At 33.9% G+C, this 17977-nt stretch overlaps 1 protein-coding gene and 1 pseudogene across 3 annotated transcripts in view; both read left to right on the top strand.

Moving 5' to 3' along the window:
• KCNT2 (potassium sodium-activated channel subfamily T member 2) overlaps window positions 1-9366 on the top strand; it is a 360405-nt gene extending 351039 nt beyond the window's left edge. For all 3 annotated transcript variants that reach the window (XM_042976234.1, XM_042976237.1, XM_042976236.1), the window contains one exon: window positions 9140-9366. In XM_042976234.1, the coding sequence (XP_042832168.1) occupies window positions 9140-9251 (112 nt within the window). In that variant the 3' untranslated portion in view covers window positions 9252-9366. The remainder of the gene's footprint in view (window positions 1-9139) is intronic.
• LOC102960663 lies at window positions 4485-5394 on the top strand (annotated as a pseudogene).
• Window positions 9367-17977: the final 8611 nt, after the last annotated feature.

The raw sequence follows: 17977 nt of genomic DNA on the forward strand, positions 1-17977 counted from the left end.
AATATGTGGAATAATAAGAGAACAGCTTAGAGGGAAACTTGATATACCCCACACTATCTCCTCAATATCTTAGAGTTTCCAAAAGCTCTGAGTAATATAAGTCAAAAGACTTATTAAGAAAAGGTCTATGGTAGTAACTTGATTAATCAAAAACTCTGTATTATGCGTGTACAATTGCATTAGTGTTTCCTTAAAAGTGCAATAGAGATTAGATGTTTTTCCTGACTTCAAAGTGCTTACATTCTAATTAACAAAACTGCAACTTAAACATAAAAAATTTAATAGCAATATATACTATGGCTTTGTTACTAATGAATTAAGCATCCACTGAGTGTGACAGTGTTTTTCTCATTTCAAAGAGGAAAACTTACTGTGAATTACAGTGATTACAGAGGATATAAGGACTTGAACTAGACTTTGAAAGGTAGATAAGATTTGTGTAGTTGGAAAGCACAGGACATTCCAGAACAGGGAAATGGATAGAGAAAATGCACTACATGGGGATGCATAATATGCTTCATTTGGCAACCCTACAGAGTCCAGTTTGACCAGAGTAAAAAAACTTTGTATTATTAGCATCTCTGTTGTTAATTAAACCTAATATTGGAAACATACATTAAACCTGACTCTGGAAGGACTTTAGGTGAAAAATATGGAGTTTAAACTCAGTTTAAACCTTACAGGCAAGGAACAGTGCTTAATATATGAACAAGAAAGTAGCAAGATTTTAGAAAGGCATTTTGACAGTTCATGGTGTCAGCCTAGGGGAGAAATTCCTAATGTGCATCTGCCCTTGAGGTCCAAGGTCCTGAGGCTGAGCTGGATCAAGAGCTGCTGAGCTAAGTAAGGTAGCTAACTCCAGGTTTCATTACTGACTTAATACAAATACCAAAGATCCAATAGTCTCAGCGGGTGTTAGGTCCACAGGATGTGTTTGTATCTATAATCAGGAAAATCATTAATAAAGTCAGAGACAAAGAGGACTGAGAACATTCTGTGATGCAGAGCATGAAATGGATCCTTGCAAGTGGTTTAGAACTAAAGCTAGTAATGTGCCAAGATTTAGAAGCCTACCTTTATATGTTTTGTGAGAGATTTCTGCTGAGATGGAAAGGGTACTTTTTTTTTTTTAAGAGCATTGCAAGCAGCAGTAGAATTTATTGGCAGGATGGCTTAAGGTTGAAATAGACATGAAAATAAGGAAACCAGTTAAATTGTTGTTAGGCAGGTGTGAGGAGATAAGAATCTCTGGAAGCATTAGGATAATGGATAGTAAAGGCAGGTTTCTACGTAGATACATTTATGGAGGCAAAGACTAAGACTTGTTCATTGATACAGGACTTGGAAAAGGAGTATAACATGGCAATTCTATTTCATTGCAAAATAAATAAATGAATGCTCGTTCACTGAAGCAAGTCAGAAAAGGGAAGCAATTTTCTAGGAAGGAAAGGGGGCATTGTTGTCTGTGGAGAAAAAGGAAATGATTAGTTTTCTATTATGAATAAAGCTGATATGAACATCCAAAAAACAAGAGAGATAGATGACAAGCTAGAGTTTAGATACATCATTCAGTGTGCTACATGGAAATGTCTAGAAAGCGTAAAGAAATAGAGTACTGGAGCTTTGAAAGGAAGCTAGTTCTATGTAGAAAATATTTATTTTTCATCTTCCAGATGAGCAAAGCTAAAAAGATAATGATTTTAGGGTAGATACATAAGTGTGTTTCAAAAACTTCTTAGGAAAATACATCAGCAGGAGTAACTTTGATCCCAAATCAGTGTGAAAACAGCTTATAATGCACCTCATATACAACTAATTAGTATAATGCTTTGTTTTGTCATTTGATGATACTGGTTAGAATATAGGAGCTTTGGGGAATGAGATGAATGATAATTTCACCTGTTAGAGTTCTTAAAGCAGCTGTCAAAAATTATGTCCAGTGGTGATACTGAATTTATGGAGGACTTTAAGTGGCATGAAAATATCTTATTTATGATGCATCTGCTTTTAACTGCACATACTGGAGACTTTACCTGGTATATTACTATAATAAAACAAAACTGCTCCTTTTTCTTGTGTCCATATTTATATATGTCTTTCTTCCTTTAAGCCCATATTGCTATTAATTGTCAATTTTTATTGTTTTATTAATTTTTATTAATTTTTCATCTGCTAATTGTAATCCCAATCTTTTTATGCCTCTTTTTCAAATTAGTTGTAATTATGTTGATGATATAGTGTTTTTAAGAAGTTATGCTTACCTTATTCATATTTCATAACAAATTATAGGTTTTTGAACTTAAAATAATTATTTCCCATGACTATTTTGAATGAATGGGGAGATTTTGTTCATCTTTTGAGTCTATAAACATGTCCTTTCATTGAACATACATTTATAATTTAAAATAATTCTCCCCAAATTAAAACTTAGAAATAAAATATGTATGTTACAATATGTATTTTACAAGTAAAATAAACATGACATTTTCTGCCTTATTGATACTATTATTTTTTATTTATTTAAGCTAAAACATCAGTTTGACTGCTATAGGGAAGACACCTTTTTTTCAATGATCTGTATTTGTGGCCTTTAAAATAATTGTTTTACTATAACTGGAGCAATGATAAATGCCATGAAAAAATGCCTACTGTGACAAGTATTAAATAAAAACATGTTTAAGAAATTTATTTTATTAGATTCATAGGTTTAGTAGTGATAATAATAAGGGAAAGCAACTTTTGCAGCTATTTCAATGAATTTAGGGGATAATGAATTATATTTTTTGTTTTTCTAAAAAAATGCTTTCAAACGTTTAATTTAAATAAAGGGGCAACATTAATTTGGCTCAAAGAACAATAAGTAACTAAGTGATTGGTATTAAGCAGCTTAATGTTCTTGAAATAAATGAAAATGAAAATACAAAATATCAAGATTTGTGCAGCAAAAGCAGTTCTAAGAGGAAAGTTTATAGCAGTAAATGCATATATTAAGAACTTACAAATATCTTAATTAAGAATTAGAAAGATCTCAAATAAACAACGTAACTCTACACCTCAAGGAACTAGAAAAAGAAGAAATTATGCCCAGATGTAGCAGATGGAGAGAAATTAAGTCAGATAGAAAAATAAATGAAATGGAGACTAGAAAAATAATAGAAAGTATCAATGAAACTAAAAGCTGTTTTTTTAAAGATAAAATTGACACACTTGTAAGTAGACCAACTAAGAAAGAGAAGACAAATAAAATTATAAATGAAAGAGGACACTACAACCGATACTACAGAAATACCGAGAGACCACTATGAACAATTATATGCCCCCAAATTACATAACCTGAATAGTTACGTATAAAATAGATACATTTCTAGAAACATACAACCTACCAAGACTGAATGACTGAATGAAGAAGAAATAGAAAATCTGAACAGACCAATAATGACTTAAGAGATTGAGTCAATAAAAAAAAATTGTAATACAGAAAACTCCACAGGCAGATGGCTTTAATGGTGAATTCCACCGAATACTTAATGAAGAATTAATACTAATCCTCCTCAAACTCTTCCAAATATCAAGGGAGAGGGAGCACTTCCAAACTTATTCTATGAATTTGGTATCACCTGGATACCAAAACCAGGTGAGTGTTTGAAAGGAAAACTATAGATGAATATCCCTGATGAATATAGATGTAAACCAAATTCAAGAACATATTGTAAAGATTATGCACCATGACCTAGTGGGATTTATCCTCAGGATGCCAAGATGGTTCAATATATGCAAATCAATAAATGTAATTCATCATATTAATAAAATGAAAGATAAATATCACATGATCATCTCAATAGATGCAGAAAAGGAACTTGACAAAATATAACACCCTTTCATGATAATTACCCTTAACAGATTGGGTATATAAGGAATGTATCTCAATATAATAAAGCCATATACAATAAACTCATTGTTAACATATAAATAAGAAAAACTGAGAAAGTTTTCTCTGATATCAGGTTGCCAAGGTTGCCCACTCTTAATATTTCTATTCAATATAGTATTGGAAGTCTTACCTAGAGTATTTAGGTAAGACAAAGAAATAAAAGACGTCCAAATCAGGAGGAAGAAATAAAATTGTCACCATTTGCTGAAGATATGATCTTATATAAAGAAAATTCCAAAGAGTCGATCAAAAACCTGTTGGAATTAATGATTTAAGTAATGTGAGACATTATAAAATCAACTTACAGAAATCAGTGGCATTTCTTTAAACTAATGATGCAGCATCAAAAAAAGAAATACAACTATCCTATTCACAGTAGCATCAAAAACAATAAAATACTTAGGAATAAATTTACAAAAGGAGTGAAAGATCTGTACATAAAAACTACAAAACTTTGTCCCTGGTGTGATTCATCTTATGTGGCTGTTTTGTGGAACAATAGTCGTTTCTCTCTGCCCATCTTCTCTCTCACCTAAGTGCATGTCACCACCACATGGAAGATTCGATGCACATGGACGTGAGCCTTCTGAGGCCCCAGAACTTTTTGGTTGTGAACTAAAGGCTGACAAAGATTATCAGTCTAAGGTGGATAATGATGAAAACGAACACTAGTTATCTTTAAGATCGGTCAGTTTAGGGACTTGTGCAAAGGATGAATTGCACATTGTTGAAGCAGAGGCATTGCATTACGAAGGCAGTCCAATCAAAATCACACTGGCAACTTTGAAAATGTGTGAAGAGCCAATGGTTTCCCTTGGGGACTTTGAAATAACACTACCTGTGGTCTTACAGTTGAAATGTGGTTCAAGGCCTGTGCATATTAGTGGACAGCACTCAATAACTGTGGAGGAAGATGCAGAGTCAGATGATGAAGAGGAAGAGGATGTGAAGGTCCTTAGTATATCTGGAAAGTGTTCTGCCCCTTGGAAGTGTTAGCAAGGTTCCACGGAAAAAAAATGAAACCTGGTGCCGATAAAGATGATGACGAGGATGATGATGATTTTGATGATGACAAATCTGAAGAAAAGTCTCCAGTAAAGAAATCTATAGGAGATACTGCAGCCAAAAGTGCACAAAAATCAAACCAGAATGGAAAAGACTCAAAACCATCAACACCAAGATCAAAAGGTCAAGAATCTTTCAAAAAACAGGAAAAGACTCCCAAAACACCAAAAGAACCTAGTTCTGTAGAAGACATTAAAGCAAAAATGCAAGCAGATATAGAAAAAGGTGGTTCTCTTCCCAAAGTGGAAGCCAAGTTCATCAATTATGTGAAGAATTGCTTCCCGATGACTAGCCAAGAGGCTATTCAAGAAATCTAGCAGTGGAGGAAGACTCTTTATGAAAGTAGTTTAAACAGTGTGTTAAAACTTTCCATCTTATTTCACTTCTGTAACAGTTGATATCTGGCTGTCCTTTTTATAATGTAGAGTGAGAATGTCTGCTGAACACTGTCCAGGTTCCATTGCCAAGAATATGTTGTCCAAAGTGCCTGTTTAGTTTTTAAAGATGGCACTCCACCCTTTGCTTGGTTTTTATGTATGGAATGTTATGATAGGACATAGTAGTAGTAGTGTTCAGACAAATGGAAATGATAGGGAGACAAAAATGTATATGTGAAATAAACTCAGTGTTTTAATAAAGTAAAAAAAAAACTACAAAAATTTGGGGCACCTGGGTGGCTCAGTCAGTTAAGTGTCCATCTCTTGATTTTGGTTCAGGTCATGATCTCACAGTTCATGGGTCGGAGCCCCACATTGGGCTCCATGCTGACAGTGTGGAGCCTGCTTGGGATTCTCTCTCTCTCTCTCTCTCTCTCTCTCTCTCTCTCTCTCTCTCTCTCTCTCCCCCTCTCCCTCCCTCTCTTTCTGCCCCTCTCCCCCCTCAAAATAATTAAATAAACTTTAAAAAAAACTACAGAACTTTGCTGAAAGAGCTCAAAGAAGAAACAAAGATATGTAAAGACCTCTTGTGTTCATGGATTGAAAAGATAAATGTTGGTAAAATGGTCACACTACCCAAAGCCATATACAGACCCTACAAAATCTCTATCAAAATATCAAAGGTATTCTTCACAGAATTAGAAGAAACAATCCCAGAATTCATGTGGAACCACAAAGGATCCTGAATAGCCAAAACAATCCTGAGAAAAAAAGAACAAATTCAGAAGTATCATACTTCCTGATTTCAAACTATACTACAAAGCCATAGTAATATAAACGGTATGGTACTGGCACAGAAATAAACCTATAGGTCAATGGAACATAATAGAGAGCCCAAAATTAAATCCCTGTATTTATGGTCAACTAATATTTGACAGAGAAGCTAGGAATACAATGGAGGAAGGAAAGTCTCTTCAAAAAAATGATGTGGGAGACACTGGAGAAGCACATGTAGAACAATGAAATTAGACTTCTGTCTCACCACTAAACAAACAAACAAACAAATGAAACACTCAAAATGGATTAAAGACTTAAATATAAGACCTGATATCATAAGATTTCTAGAAGAAAAAAGGGAAGAAACTCGTTGATATTGGTCTTGGCAATGATATTTTGGTCATAATGCCAAAAGCACAAACAATGAAAGTAAAAATCAACAATTGGGCTACATCAAACTCAAAAGCTTCTGCACAACAAAAGAAACATCAACAAAATGAAACAGCCTACAGAATGGGAGAAAATTTTTGCAAATCGTAACTCAGATAAGGGGTTAATATCCAATATATATAAAGAGCTAAAACTTATTTTAAAAACCCCAAACAATCAGACTAAACAATGAGTCCGAACTAAATATTTTGCAAAGAGGACACGAAAATGGCCAATGCCATGGAAAGACGTTCAACATCACTAATCATCAGGGAAATGCAAATAAAACCACAATGAGATATCACCTCACACCTGTTGGAATGGCTATCATCAAGAAGACAAGAGACAACCTGTGCTGGTGAGGATATTGTAAAAAGGGAACCCTTATACACACTGTTGTTAAGAATTTAAATTAGTCCAACCACTATGGAAAACAATATGAAAATTCCTCAAAAATTAAAAATAGATTTACCATATGATCCAGCAATGCCACTTTGGGATATGTTATCTAAAGGAAATGAAAACTGGATTTTGATGAGACATATGCACACCCACGTATATTGCAGCATCATTCACAACAGCCAAGATATAGAAACAACCCAAATGTCCATCAATGGGTGAATGGATAAGAAAGATGTGGGTATTATTTAGCTATGAGGAAGGAGGATATCCTGTCATTTGCAACACGTAGATGGACCTTGAGCACATTATAAAAGCGAGATGTGAGAGAAGGACAAGTACTACATGATATCACTTATATGGGGAATCTAGAAACAAGTCAAACCCATACTAAAACAGGTTGTTACTAGGAGATGGGGAAGTAGAGGGATGAGACTGATGGTGTTTAAGGATTCAAACTTATAACAAGAAATAAATAAGCCATAAAGATCTAATGTAGAGTATAATGAATACGGTTAATAATGATGCACTATAATGATGTAATGTGATGAATATGGCATCAATGGCAATCGTATTAAAATATATAAATGTATCAAAACAACGTTTTACATCTTTAATTTACAATTTGTAATGTGTTCAATTTACGAAATTAAAAAAAAAGAGTTTAATGTGCACTATTAGTTGTCTTCATCAATCTACAATGCTAGTGATATTTAAAATAATTATAAAGCAGTGTGCATGGAGAACAATATCCAGTTAATAGATTCAAGGACATTAATTTCAACTTTTATTTGATAGGAGAAAATAGACTATTGTGTTTTAAATTGCCTTTTCTCATATTCATTAAGGAACATGTTTTCTGAATATTTTTCTTCAGTTTTTAAGAGGAAACATACAATCCTCTATTAGACTAATCTCTTCAAATTAGGTTTTCTGTTCATTTTTTGTACCTCCCAAATTATTATAAAACTATGAATTACTAATTTCATTTGCATCTGAAACAAGACTTTCTTTGAGTGCTGCGTTGCCCGGATTTACTTTCCTTCTCTCCCTGAAAACTCTCAGTGGCTTCCCACTGCCTTTGGGACAGAGTTTGAAACTACTTTATCCTGAAACTTAAAGTCCTCTGCTAGCTGTTTTCTATGCTTCTTCCTGAATTTACCTTCCACTATTTCCTGGTTTAACCATTCTCCTGAAATCAAGCTCACTTTCGGAAGAGATCAGGAGCAAACCTAGAGACAAAGTTCAACTCAACCTTCTGAATAGGGTTCCCTAATTATCTCTGTCGCTTCTTTTTTCTCTTTCTGTGATGTTTGGAATTTATTTTTCTTGTGTTTATCTGCTTTATAAATTAAACTCAATGAATCTTCTGCAGGACAGGTGTTGGGGTTTGCGACCTTTTGTATTTCCAGTTCCTAATGCAGTATTCCAGAAGTGCTCAAGAAATGGAAGCTCATTATTTGAGATCTGAAGTAAAGCATCTCTCTTAAAACAAATTATAACATTATTTAAATGTATGAGTTTGGCAGATGAACACTTTCCTATTTACTAGTTGAATAAATTAAGAATTATTTTTTATTTTGTATAAGTGCTCACCATAGCATAACCTGAATTTTAGATTAATTTCCAGATAATTAAAAGGTTACCTCTGCACAATATTCTTCAGAGCATGTATTAAATCATGACTTTTTTTAGAACCCTGAAGTATTTAAATAAAGGACTAAAGAAATTATTTAGATCAAATTTATTTATGAATTATAAAAGTAAGACTAAGAGCAGTTAAGTAATAGAAGAATCATGGCTAAGATTTAGGTCTGCTTCTTAGAAAAATAGCCAAAGAAAGGGATGATAAATCAATAAAATACTAAAATAAAACATAAAATTTTGATAAGATGAAGATGGTGAAATGGATTATAACTAAAAAAAATAATTCTTGATTCATTAGTATTTATCATCATAATCTTAGGTATAGAAATAATACAAGTCCTGCAAAATATTTTAGGTCAATTAAAAAGTGAGTCCCGCTTCCAGTGCTGTATCTAGACACGGTTTAGATCACCTAAAAACTGAATACATTTGAAGCAGGAGTCTAAACTGTAAGTGTGAATTAGTTTTGCCTTTATTTACTATTACAGTTATTTGCTTTGTTTTCTTTTATTAGATACTTAATCCGACCAGATCCGCTGGCATACCTTCCAAACAGTGAACCCAGTCGAAAAAACAGCATCTGCAATACCACAGGTCAAGACTCTCGGGAGGAAACTCAACTTTGATGAAAAGAAAATAAGAGACCTTTTTTTTTTTCCTACAAGAATCTTGCTTAAACCGACTCTAAATCTTAGGGGAAAATAAGTGCTGCTGGCATGAAATAAACTCGATCAGAATATATTCCATTCTCTCATATTAAAAGAAATCTATTCTCTTAGAAGTATAGATTATTTTGAAATTTAAAGTATTGCTTCTTGGTACTCCTCCTATTAATATTTGAAAGATATCAATGTAATGATTTTGAAAACCTAAATTAAAAGACATAATTTAAATTGGTTATTTGTTTGACAATAATCCAAAGTGTATGAAGCCAATTTTTTAAAATATTAAGTTTTTATGAAAGTAAGCGAAAAACCCAAGTATATTTGGTGCATCACAATGGACATAGAAGATTGTTGGTCTTCTTAAAAGTTAAATAGTCATATCCTTTAAACTTGCTGTTTTATAAAATTGAGCTCATCAGCAATGTCTAGCCTTCTCTACACAGAGATTAACCAACAAACTTGTGTGGCTGACTTTTGTGTAAGACTCACAATTTGCTTTAGCATATAAATCTTTAAGTCATTTTAACCTTTTTTTGTTGCCTTTCAGATGATATCATATTCATTTCAGTATTTGAGATGTTCATAGCATGTTCTATTACACTGAAGAAACCAAAAAATATCAAGTACCTGAACTTTTTGCTAACTTTATGTCCGACACACGTTGTTTGCCAAGAAAAGTGTATTAAAAAGCAAATATTTATTGTTCTCCTAAAAGAATAGCTAACAGAGAAAATACTTAAAGCCCATATGTTAATTTAAATTTAAGCCAAGCGTTGAAACATTAACTGAAACATGCGTAATGGTTTCCATTTGGCTCTGGAGTTTTAACATTTCCATAATCTATATAGTATATCTTATTTAGAAAACTCCTTTAAAATTCAAAGAGGCAAAATTATGCTATTTATGGAATACAAGGCCATTTCAAACATTAAAAGTCCTCCTTTATCCCTTTAGTACCGAAATCTCATACACAAAACAGTGGTATCTTAAAAAATTTGATTTAATTTTGAAAAATCATCTATAGGAACTATGTTTTCACACGATGAGGAAAAACACATGTAACGACAAGTAGTTTTCGCCGCTGAAGTTTAGTATAAATTATGAAGAACTTGACAATTATCAATTAAATGTAAATCGCTCCTTGATGCCATCAGTGCTGCTATCTTACTGCTTTATTTCCCTTCAGAAACAGACTGAAAAGCACAAGAGCAGTGTTTGCCAAGTAGTTGGAATGTGTTAACAGCATTCCCAGGAGAGAGAAATGGGTAAATTTCAAAAGGTATTTTTCTTCTAATTTTGTATTTTAAAAATTTCTGGCCTTGACATTGACTTTTAATTCCACAGAAAAGAAGATGTGTAAGACTAGAAAGAGACATTTTCTTCTTTTCATAAAGAAACAGATGAATTGGAAAGACAGTGGAAGAACTTAAAAAAACATAGAGAAAGCCTAAAATTCCCCGAATAATTCTACGAAAATGAAAATGTAGAACCTAACATGAAAAAAGGATAGATTATAGCCATTGTATAATTTGGCTTAGAGAAGAAGAAATGCCTGTTTGTTATTGGTTTTTAGTATTTTGTATTACTCTCATTTTAGCATAACAAAAACACCAAGAATTTCTCCTAAAACAGAGAGAGCCTATCTTTAATTTTCTTTAATCAGATAAGAAAATAGAGAATTTATAACAAGCTTCTTAAAATTGGAATTGTATCATAAAACGAAGATTGTATGCATATGCGTGCGTGTATGTTGTAGACACATGTGAAATATACTTCACAAATTTACACATGCACCTATAAATTATTCAGGCTAAAGGCAGAATTGGATCAATGTCTGTAATGGAGAATGACAATGAATTTAAGTAACTTTATATTTGCACATAAAAAATCAAAAATCATATACTTCTTTAAGTTGCCATTTCATTACTCCATTACAGTTATTTTTAGGAATAAATGTAAGATTTTATGAATATTCTATTTCCCCACAAGACCTCAAGTTCAGTATTTTTGCATTATGACCATTGTCAAGACTAGGACTTTACGCTAGGACATGACTATATTTCCTATAAAACTAAAAGTTTGTTTCACAAATTTTACAATGGTTATTTTTGATTATGCACATTAGTCCAAATTTAATAGTTGACACAATTCATAGCAGCTTGCTATAATAATGATAGTTTATTAGTCTTTCTGTTATTTAAATAATAGAAGATGCTTATAAAAGCCTTTTAACAAACTGTTGCCTTTTTAAAATACTTAACTTGCACACAAAAGAAAACATAAAGTCAGTAATAGTCCTTGTAATCCTATGGGAATCGGTTCTGTTTATTGTCTATGTACCATTTTGCTACCAGTTACATTGAATTGCTTAAAATAAATAATAAAAATTATTTCTCATGGTGAAAACCCCTTGGTGCTTTTTGCCAAAACTTTAATTGTTTAACCAAGTATGTTTTGAAACCACAAAACTCCTATGCCACTTTTATATTTCAAAACCAACATAAACATGAAGGTCTTCTCATTGGAAAAGATAGCCATAAAAAACTGGTTGAATTGCTTCTTAATGTAATAGTTTCTGAATAACTAATATAGCAGGAAAAGAGGAGGGAGGAAGGAAGGGTCAGGGATGGGAGGTAGAGAAGAAGTGAACAAAGGGAAGGGAGGAAAAGTAGAAAATAAAAGGAAGGGGGAAAAGAACGAATGTTGGTGCCACAAGAGAATTTTTGTGTGTGTGTGCAAATCAGAGCCAATACACTCATTTAAAGGTCAGAAAAGCACTGGTTAGTGAAAAGAAAAATAATTTTAAATGCCAAGATAGACTTTTTGGCTCCAGGAAAATGGAGCCTATTCTTCCTGCTAAGTATAGCTTAAAAAAACAAAAAACAAAAACAGAAAAACCCCTCTAGATGTTATTTATGAAACAAGCATCAGAAGACTGCGAAGTGAAAAGAAGGAAGACAGACCAGGGAGCTGAGTCTTGCAGAACAGCACAGGGTTGAGGGGAGTGAGTTTTCGGGGTTTGTTTGTGGTCTCCTATGTAACTTACTCTGGATATTGGGAAATACCAGTGAACATGGACAAAAAAAGTCCCAAGAAAAACGTGTTCTCTCCTTCCAAGGGACTGACTCTTGCAGCAGGTGGTGCACAGCACAGAGTCCTGATGATCCTGCAGTGTGTGTGTGGCTTCTCCAGTCAACGTACCCAGGGGCGAGGAGCTCCCTCAGCACCAGTTCAGATGGTCCAGTGCCTCCAGTGAGACCCTTCCCCATGAACGACTCCCCCAGATTTCCAGCAGGTTCTGTTAGTGCAAGTACCACAATGACTTTTCTGCAGTTCTGTGAGCCACTGCTAGGCCATCTCAAGATCTTGATTTCAGTCCCAGGGTCTTTTCTTGGGGCACTGTATCTCAGGCCTGACAATGATGCATGCTTCTTATATATCTGCTGTCGCTATATTATTTTCAAGTTCTCTTTACTTATTACTAACTCCAAAGCTTTGCTATGGTTAATGATTCTCTACATTAAACTTTCTCTGTCCAGATCACCATGTGGTTTCTCTCTCCAGATTGAATCTTGGCTGAGACATGATGCACAAATCAGCAGTTCTTCAATCTGATTAAATCTGACATAATATTGATATCAAATTTCAAGGACTGCAATTTAAAGGACAGATTTTGGGGAAATTCAACAAATTGAATAGCACCTGCTGGGAAACTTTTAAAACACACCGTGCTCATCCTGTGGAGTATTAGGCCACATTATTTCACTTTGATCTTCTCCTTTTCTTTTTCTTTCTTTCTTTCTTTCTTTTTCTTTCTTTCTTTCTTTCTTTCCTATAGGACTGCTCTCTAGTCTATTTTATTTGGAGAGACATGTCAACTTTAATTATCGTGAATCAATCTAATATTATACCATATGGTCCTAAAAGTATAGTTATTTGGCTTATCATTAAAGTCCGTATTCTTACTATTCAAGAGAATTATATTTTATTATTTATATCTAAAATGTTTTAATAGAAACAAAAATAATGATATGTTTTCCTAAGTATAAATCATAGCAGAAATCTTTAATAAACTGTACTGTAATTTAGTCTCATTCTTGTATAGTTAGTCTCATTCATGTATAGTTATACACAGATATTTATATTTTCCGTTTCTACTATATACAAAATATGTTTCATTTCATGTTATGCCAGGCTAGATATCTTTGCATTTGAAAATTAAATATAATTTCCAAAAGGAAACATTCCTAAATATATAGACTTTCATTCCCTGGTCTGTGTTAATATTCATTTAGAATAAGAAAGTTTGAGATGGTCTTGAAATACAAGTATTTCTTTTTTTTCTTTAAAAAAATTTTTTTTTACATTTATTTATTTTTGAGAGACAGAGAAAGGCAGAGTGTGAGTGGGGAAGGCACAGAGAGAGAAGGAGACACAGAATCCAAAGCAGGCTCCAGGCTCTGAGCTGTCAGCATAGAGCCTGATGTGGGGCTCAAACCCATGAACCATGAGATCATGACCTGAGCCGAAGTCGGACGCTTAACCAACTGAGCCACCCAGGTGCCCCAAGTATTTATTTTCTTATCTGAAAACTCTCAACTTGCAAAAGACAGGGCTATGAGACATTCTTATTACTAGACCTGAGGTAAGGACTGAAGTTGAGGTTTGTAAATACATTGCTTAGTCATTCAGGGCACAAATAAAGTATATAATGCTAAAGTAATAATTTTTAACTTGCATTTTTTATTACTCATTATTGTCATATGTCAAAAGTTGTACCAATATGCATCAAATGTAATGGATTCTAAATTTTAATGGAGACCCACAAAAATGAGACCCACAAAGAAATCTGTCAGTGTGTCATTGTTTTAGTCCATTTTTGTGGTAATAACAAAAATACCATAGACTGGGTAGCTTAACAAACATTTATTTTTCACAGTTCTGGAGGCTGGGAAGTCTAAGATCAAGACATCAGCAGATTCACTGTTTGGTGAGAACCTGCTGCCTGGTTTATAGATGGCTTTGTTCTTGTAACCCCACATGGCAGAAAGTAGAGAGGAACAAAGTTTCCTGGGACTCTTATGAGGGCATGAATCCTATTTATGAGAATTCTGCCCTCATGATCTCATCATATCTTAATTTCCTCCTAACGACTCCACCTCCTACTATCATGACATTGGGGACTAGGGCTTCAGCATATGAATTTGCAAGGAGGGGATTATAAGCATTCAGCCCACAACATTCTGTCCCTGCTCCCATCCCCCAAATTCATGTTTTTTTTCCCACATTCAAAATACATTCATTCCATCCCTACAGTTCCAAAAGTCTTAACTTGTTTCAGCATGAACTATAGAGTCTAAAGTCCAAAATCTCATCTAAATCTGATCTAAATCAGATATGAATGAAGCCCACAGTACAATTTATTCAATTACTATATTAGTCTGCTTGGGCTGTTAGAATAAAATATAATAGACTGGGGCTGTTTAAGCAACAAAGGTTTATTTCTCCTAGTTCTGGAAGCTGGGAAGTCCAAGATCAAGGCAGAATTGTTGTTTGGCAAGAGCCCACTGTCTGGTGAGTGGGTGGCCATCTTGGTGTCCACTCACATGGTGGAGAGTAGAGAGCAGCAAGCTCTCTCAAACTCTTTTATTTTATTTTTTTTTAATGTTTATTTATTTTTGAGAGAGAGAGCACAAGCGGAAGAGGGGCAGAGAGAGAGAGGGAGACACAGAATCTGAAGCAGGATCCAGGCTCTGAGCTCTCAGCATAGAGCCCAACGCAAGGCTTGAACTCACAAACCTTGAGATCATGACCTAAGCCGAAGTCAGATGCTTAACCCAGGCGCCCCCTTTCTCAAACTCTTTTAAGGTCATTAATCTCATTCACAAGGCTTCCCCTTCATGACTTCATCTAACCCTAATTATCTCCCTTTGGGCACCTGAAATCATCACACTGAAGGGTAAGATTTCCAAATACCAATTTGAAGGAGAGACACTCAGTCTATCACAGTCATAATGATCTCGCAAGGAAACTGGCACTTTATGATACATATTTGGCAGGACAGTTTTGGCTATGCTGCAGTAATAGTTAAACAAACACCATAATCTCAGGGTTTAATATAACAAAAAAATCATTTTAATCTAGAAGAATGCCCAATGAAGAAAATGACCTTAAGTTTTAGGTTAAAGATTTTATAAATATATATTCATTGGAATAATATAAATTTCCAAATCATTACAGTAACATAAATATAATAGAAGTATTTATTACCTTAATCAAGTATTCAAACTTGAACAGAAAAAGTTGAGAAAACAGTAATAACTTCTTGAAAAACACTTCAGTTTTAGATATTTTGCACCAACTAAGCTACAAACGATTTTATTTTAAAAATAGAATTATCTTATGATCACTTTTTAATGAAAACTAATTGATTTTTAATGTTTTTGGCAAAAAGCATGCTGTGAGATGACTATGAAATGACTGAAGTTTCTACTGGAAAACATGTTGCTGAAAATAATTAAGTAGCTGTACGTGATTTATTATCTCCGACTAAAGGAGCAAAGTTCTTTATTTTGGACTGCTCGACATCCTTCGAGTTAGCGTGGGCAATACTCATTTCTCACTTTAGTGAAATTAAGATTTTTTCCTTGACTAGGAAACAAGTTGCAATCCAATTTGAAGCAAGAGGAAAAGTCATCACTTACCTTGGTGTGCTTATAAACTTAAAAGCCTAAATTAGAAAGAGAGAAGGAGGTTCTTTGGTTACTTTGGAATGTAAATATTCCAGAGCACATATTTTAAAACAAGAGATCTGTTCTTTTTTTTTTTTTTTTTGACCTATTTACTAATATGGTTGTGATGTTTATCAGATAGTACTAAAAGTTAAAATCACTTAATAAAATGATTTTATTTCATCAAGTCCTTTTGGGGTCATGCTATCATTTTTTCTTGTTTGTTGAAATGTGGATAACCATGTAATGCAAGTAACAAACTATTTAAAAGTGTATTATTAAGAATTTGTAAGAGCAAAAGCTTAGTATTTCAAAATAGTTTCTGTAATATTTGTAGTTTTTTCTTAAATAGCCACTCTTAAGAGATATTGACAAGATCTGCCTGCCTTATAATTATTTGGTCTCAGAGCAATTTTTCAATATTAGAAGAATCAAATTTCCCTGACATCTTTCAACATTCCTTAACGCTTTCCTTTTGTTTACCTATTTATATAAACTAGCCACCAAAATAATTACAAATTTCATATAACTTTGACATAATTTAGTGAAGTAATTTAACATCTCTTTGTATCATAGATAGAAGACAATTTTCAACTAAGTCTAAAATACAATTGTTTCTTTATAACTCTTCTGATAGCATCGCAGAATAAACTGCAGAATACAGATGATAATCAAGGGTAAGTCATTTGTTTTGTGTATACAGTACTGACTACTCTGTAGACTTATCTGTGTCATAATTGCCACATCTCGCATTGTGTCCATTCCCACAGAGGTAGCTATCTGGCCCCAGGGCATACAGATGCTGAATGGTAGGGCAGTTTGGCTCCTAAAAAGACAGTTGGTCAGCCAGCATCAACTCCCTGATCTTGTAACATGGCAGTTGATCTGTGTCCATTTCTTATCAATCCAATGAAAAGGGAGGATTGCTTAAAGTCACAGAGGGCTCTGCTGGAGAAAGTAAGTGTTGAGTTTGCTCCTGGAGACAGTACTCATTCCAGCTGGTTCTGTCAGAGGCTCTGAAAAGCAAGAAACCACGGATCTTGGTACCTGAGTGATGAAATTGGAAATGATTTTTGTGGAGAAAATGGCTATAGATCTAGACATCTTAAAATTATGATGTAGCAATTGTCTGTTGTTATGAACTAAAAAAATGATTGACATGAAGACTTTAGAAGCTCAGAAATAAATCTCTTTTGAAAATTATTGTAAATATATTTAGCTGACGTACACATTGTTTATGATACCACTCAGACTGTCATCTGTCCACAGGATATAAACACAAGACTGTTGTTTTATACTAGTTCAAAAAAGAGATTCTCAAATGCACAAGGGCAAACCTGAGGCCCATCTTTGATTTTCCTCTTTTCCTTCATTACTCCTTCCCATCAGTTAATGTCGGAGTTCTGTTATTTCTTCCTCTTAAACAGCTCTCATGTTCTATGTTCTCACCAGTTCTGTCCCACACCGGAGTACTGAAACGCTAGCCTGCACCTGGCTACTCCAGTGAATGTGCCAAACCCAATCTTGCCCTCCTCTATCCTTTTCTCCAAATTATGATCAGAAAGGTTTTTTCAAAAATCTAGATTTATTATTAGTTAAAATCACTCAGAGGCATCTCGTTGGTGTTAGAATAGAGACCAGAATTAGCAGGCCTGATAGTTATGATCTGACCCCATGCTTTTACCTCTTCTGCCTCACCTCTTACTCACTACGTTTCACTCACAATGCACTGTATTCAGTTTTTCAAATAGGCTACATGCTTTTTCTCTAGTGAAGAACCAAGCATGTTATTTCTCCTGCCTCAGATTATATTCCTCCTACCTTTGGCTATCTAACTCCTCCTCATTCCATCTAGTCATTCAGTTATAACAAATATTTATGTAGACATATCTTTAAAATAAACTATAAGAAATACTTCTTCAAGGAAAGTCTCACAATATCATTACTAATAGTTGA

Source organism: Panthera tigris, chromosome F3 (assembly GCF_018350195.1).
Source record: "Panthera tigris isolate Pti1 chromosome F3, P.tigris_Pti1_mat1.1, whole genome shotgun sequence".
In the NCBI taxonomy this organism is placed as follows: Eukaryota; Metazoa; Chordata; class Mammalia; order Carnivora; family Felidae; genus Panthera; species Panthera tigris.